Genomic DNA, 4975 nt, shown 5'->3' with positions numbered 1-4975 from the left:
GAGCCAGGCTCGGTGCAGGGCAGCCGCCAGCACCGTGCGGGCAGGATCCCGGGAGCCTGCTGCAAGACAGGACCTGCGAGCGGCTCTGGCTGCAGGTCCTTGGCAGCACATCCGTCGGGAAAGCTGAGCGGGAGCCGCGGCCGCTGCCGCCCGCGTTCCCCCAGCCCGGGAACGGATATCAAAGAGGGGAAGCGGCAGCGCACGTCGTGGCACGGGGGCAGACCTCTCGGCCGGCCCGTACACGTCCCCCGCGGGTTGGATCCTTCCCTTCCCGGGCACAGCAAAGGTGCTGAGCTCCCTCCAACCCCGCTGCCACCAGCGGGTTCCCCCCAGGTGCAGACGGATGGTGCTCGGTGACCAGCACCCCGAGCTGCCGGTGCAGGCAGTGCCGTGTTTCAGCCCCTTCCCATAGCCAGAAAGTAACGCCCAGAGGGAAGTCACAGAGCTCCTGCCCGGGGACAATCCCCCCCCTGCGAGGGGCTGGGTCTTCCCCAGTCTCTGTACGAGAAATTGTCACCCCCCCGGGGACACTGTCCCCCCGTGCATCGGGGCTTGGTCCCAGCCATGGGGCCGGTTGCACCGCGGGCTCCACGTCCCCCCAGTGCCACCCTTGCAGGGTGCTGGTGGCCATCCCAAGGCACAGCTTGGGGACACCTGCAGCCACGCTGGGGTTTGGAGCCCTGCGTCCCCGCGGGGTCACCGGCACGTGGCTGCCAGCAGCCCAAATCCCCGGCACAGGAATCGATCCTGGTACCCGGTGCTGCCCCAGGAGGCTCGGGGCACGCTGTCCCTGTGCTCAGGTCCCATCCCGAGCTGCCCATCTCCCGGCCACCACTCACAAACCCGGCTCCTCGGGGGGGAGCCAAGCGTTTTGGAAAAAAAATCTGGCCCCAAGCACCGCTGAGCGCACGGAGCAAACAGAGCCGTGTACGGAATCGTGCCGTCCCCAGCCTTGCCACGCCTGAACCGAAATGTTGCAGTGAAGGGAGTGGGGACGAAGGGCGGGGAAACGGGGAAATAAAATGTGGGGGGATCGGGCACCCAGCCCACTTGCACCATGCAGCGAACCCAGGTACGGATGCGCTGCAGCCCCAAACCTCTGCTGGGCACAGCCCCGTTGCGGCTCCCGTCCCATCCCCAGGCGACGCAGGCGGGGATGCAGCAGGTGGTCCTGCAGCACGAGCACCAGGCGGGACTGGGGGAAGCAGAAAATAACCATAAAATGTTTTCTAGCCAGGTTCTGGCCTCTGAAAAGGATAAAGGGCGACGTGAGTCGCTGGGAAACCTGCAGCTGAAAAAGGATCCCCGGCTCCCAAAGGGTCGGGGCCAGGAGGAGCGGGGCAGTAACCCCGGGGTCCCCAACCTGCCCCGCGCCCCCCACCCTCCTTCTCCCACCCCTATTAAGGGAGACATCTTCAACAGCTGCAAATTGCCCGTAATTACCCCAAGGAGGCGGCGAGAAGCCCCTCACTTAGGGGCCCCCAATTACTTTAATTGCGCCTCCGTCTCGGAGGAGCAGGGCTGGAAATAGCAGCGGGTCCCGCGCAGATGTGGAGCTGGGCGGGGGCAGCCCCAGACCCCTGCTTGGGTGCCCCCACCCCACGGGGCCACTTCTCCTGCAGACAGGAGCCTCTGAGGACAGGGATCGAAGCAGGGACCCCCCCCCTAAACGTAGCAGCAGGTACTGAGGAGCAGTCTTTACTTTACAATTGTACAGCCCATTTATAACGGGGGGCACACACGGTAACGGACGGTGTTTATAAATAAAGCCAGGCTTTGTTGTGTTCTTTTTTTGGGGGGGGAGGCGGTCTGGGGACTCCCCACCCCTCCAGCCCTTCTCGGGGCTCTCCACCCCCCCCCCGGTGTCCATGAACAGAGGGACCTGGGGCTGTGGCCAAGTCCTGTCCCGCCGGGACGGGCGCACCGGGGCTTTGTGCCGGAGCCGTCTCGCTTCAGCCCGCGACGGGGCGGGCGGTCCTCAGTTCCCTGCAGACAGCGGTCACCTTCCTCCTCCTCCTCCTCTTCTTCATCCTCCATTCGCTGGGGTCCCCCAGGGCATCGCTGGGCTCCCCGGCCCCTCGGGGGAGGGTGGCGGCACGTCCCCCCCCCATGCTGGCCCTCCCGGAGCCGGTGGGTGCTGGAGCCGTGGCGGCATCACATCATGGGACCCCGGGGCATCGTGTCCTGAGGGTGAGGCTGGTACCAGGCTCCGAAGCTGCTGATGTAGTTGCTGGGGGCCAAGGGGGGGCCCTTGCCCGGCACGGGGATGTCCCAGAGCGGGGGGATGTTGGGGGAGCAGGGGGAGAGCGAGGAGGAGGTGTGGAGGTGCTCCCCATCGGGCACGCTCGAGCCCTGTTTCATGATCTTCTTGTACTTGGAGCGCTTGTTCTGGAACCAGATCTTCACCTGCGGGCGAGAGCGGGGTGAGCAAGGGATGCAGGGAGCACAGCGTCGTCCCCCCATAGACCCCTAGCACCGATATTTTGCAGACCCCTCTGCAGTCCTCATGGAGAGGACACCACCTGCCCTCTCCCAGGGGCACAGCTGGTCCAGCACGGGGGTCTTTTGGGATGAGCCCAACCCTTTACAAGCCACCAGAGAATCCACTACGGGTAGCCGGAGGAGAACGTAAGACCAGGGGAACGTGTGATAGATGGAGAGCAACCCAAGAGCCTCCAGCCGTGCACGTCCGCCTGTGTCCCCACGTGTCCCCCCCGGCCCGGGCCGTGCCCCCACCAACCCAGCGCGGGTGCTGGGGCTGGGCCGGGGTGCGGCGCGGTGGGGCCTCGCCGCGCGGCGGCTGGGGTGGTGGCCCCGCTCATTCCTCCCCGCGGTCCCCCCCGCGCTGCCGGCAGGTTCCCACTTGCCTCCTCTTCCCCGGCTTTATGAGCTCGCTTCGCCCCTGGCTCCGGGCTGCACCGCTGCCGCCTGCCTGTCTCTCCCCATCGCCTTCAAAAACCCACTCGCCCCGTCCCGCGGCGCGGGGCCGCCCAGAGCCGGGCACGGCTGGGCCGGCAGCCAGGCTCCGGGGCTGGGAAAGTCCCGGTGCCGCTGGGAGGTGCGAGCAGGGGCGCCCCGGACCCGAGCCGCGGGGCCTGCCGGCGCCGGCTGCCCGCCGCCGCACGGCTCGGCTCGGCACGGCTCCAAGAGCGCAGCCTTAATCCGGAGTCACTCCCGGAGCGGAGACGGTGGGGGGGGACGAGCCACGTGCGCGGCGCATCCCTCCCCGCCGTGCCGTGGCGATGCTGGCAGCGGGGGTTTGGGGACCCTGTGGCTGTACCTGGGTCTGGGTGAGCCCCAGCTGGGCGGCCAGCTCGGCGCGCTCGGGCAGCGCCAGGTACTGGGTCTGCTGGAAGCGCTGGTTGAGGGCCTGCAGCTGCAGGCTGGAGTAGATGGTGCGGGGCTTGCGGAGCTTCTTCCCCTTGCCGTTGATGCGCAGCTCCCCGTTGGCGATGGCCGGGGGTTTGTCGTGCTCTTGGGGGAGGAGAGGAGCAGAGGGTTACGCCACCACGGGAGGACAATAAAGCGCCCCTCCTGCCCCGACCCCCGGGGCTGCAGCATCGGGTTTTGCTTTTTTGGATGTATTTTTTTGGGGAGGGGGCGAGCAGCGGGACCTGCTTCTGTCCTGCTGCTTGGTTTAAGCCCCCACGTGAAGCAAAAGGGAACCAGGAGGCACGGAGGTGTCCGCTCAGGGCCCCAAAAGCGGGCAGGCCGCAGGGCCATGCACCCGCCGGGGGGGCCAGCAGGGCCCTGAGAGGTGATGGGGGGGGCAGAGGTGGCGGGGGGGGGGCAGAGGCCGTGCTGTGGGCGTGCTGCCCCCCCTCCCGGACAGCCCCCGGCCACAAGGTCTGTGCTGCCCACTCCTGCTGTGGCTTTGAGCATCCCTGGGGCTTTTGGGGACGTGGGGCTTGGTGGGGGCCAAAACGTGCCAGGCATGGAGATGGGGGACACCGAGGTGACACCGGGGACATCGTGGTCCCTGGGGTCAGTGGGACACCGGGCAAGCACAGGGCATCAGGTGTGTCTGCACAGCCCCATACACAGCCCCACTCCCACAGGGGAGGGACGGGGGACGGGGGGGGGGACAGGGCTGGGGTCCCGGGGGCTGAGCCATGCTCATGACCCCCCCACAGTGAACCTGGGGGCCACTTCTCTCTGGGGCGGGCTCAGCGGGCAGCGTCCTGCAGCAGCTTTGGGGGAAACCAGACCAGAGTGGGGCTGTGATGGGGCAGGGGGCTGCAGAGGGGACGAGCTGGAAGGGGGGGGGGTGCAGGATCGGTGCAGCGGGGGGGGGGGCTGGGGCAGGACAGTGCAGGACCCGAGCAGCAGGGGCTCAGCGCCCACCCCCCGGGGGTGTCCTGCAACCACCCAGGCAGGGCCAGCAGCGGGGGGGGCATCACCCCCAGCCCCCTTTGGGTCTCCCCTCGGGGGGGGGGGGATCCCCTCCCACCTCTCCGAGCCCCCACATCCCCGCTGCCCGCTGGTGGCTGCGCGCTCCCGGTGCGCTTCCGACGGCGGCCGCTGCGCTCCCGGCGGCTCCGCGCTGCTTCGGCGGGGCCAGGACCGGGACGGGGACCGGGACCGGGACCGGGACCGGGGTTGGGACAGGGAGGGGGATGCCAGGACCGGGTGCGCAGCGCCGAGCACCCCGCGGCCGCCTTACCTGCGTCCTGCAGCCTGGCGCCGTGGGCCAGCCCGGCCGGGGGATGCTGGGCGCCGGCGGGCGGGTAGGGCAGGTAGGGGCCGCCGTGGGGAGGCGGGGGGGGCCCGCCGGTGTAAGGGTAGGACCCGGGCCGACCGTAGGAAGCGAAGGGCGGCGGGTCGTGCTGGGGGTGGCCGGCGGGGTGGAGGCCGTGCAGCGGGTAGTGCGGCGGCGAGGGGTGGCCGAGCTCCAGGAAAGAAGCTTTGGAAGGGTCGGAGCCCAGCAAACTCTCGGCTACGGAGCTCATGGTCATGGTGAACCGAGCCGAGCCGT

General features: G+C 69.0%; 1 protein-coding gene across 1 annotated transcript; it reads right to left on the bottom strand.

The window, feature by feature from the left end:
• Positions 1-1739: 1739 nt before the first annotated feature.
• Positions 1740-4955, bottom strand: DLX4 (distal-less homeobox 4). Its single transcript, XM_035347927.1, has 3 exons — positions 4664-4955; positions 3281-3474; positions 1740-2406 (listed from the first exon to the last, which is right to left on the bottom strand). Exons 1-3 carry the CDS (start codon positions 4953-4955, stop codon positions 2155-2157), a joined length of 738 nt encoding a protein of 245 aa, XP_035203818.1. The 3' UTR covers positions 1740-2154.
• Between the last annotated feature and the right edge of the window lie 20 nt (positions 4956-4975).

This window comes from Oxyura jamaicensis, chromosome 27 (genome assembly GCF_011077185.1).
Source record: "Oxyura jamaicensis isolate SHBP4307 breed ruddy duck chromosome 27, BPBGC_Ojam_1.0, whole genome shotgun sequence".
NCBI lineage: Eukaryota > Metazoa > Chordata > Aves > Anseriformes > Anatidae > Oxyura > Oxyura jamaicensis.
The sequence above is the reverse complement of the archived record's forward strand: the minus strand, read 5'-3'. Positions and strand labels throughout refer to the sequence as shown.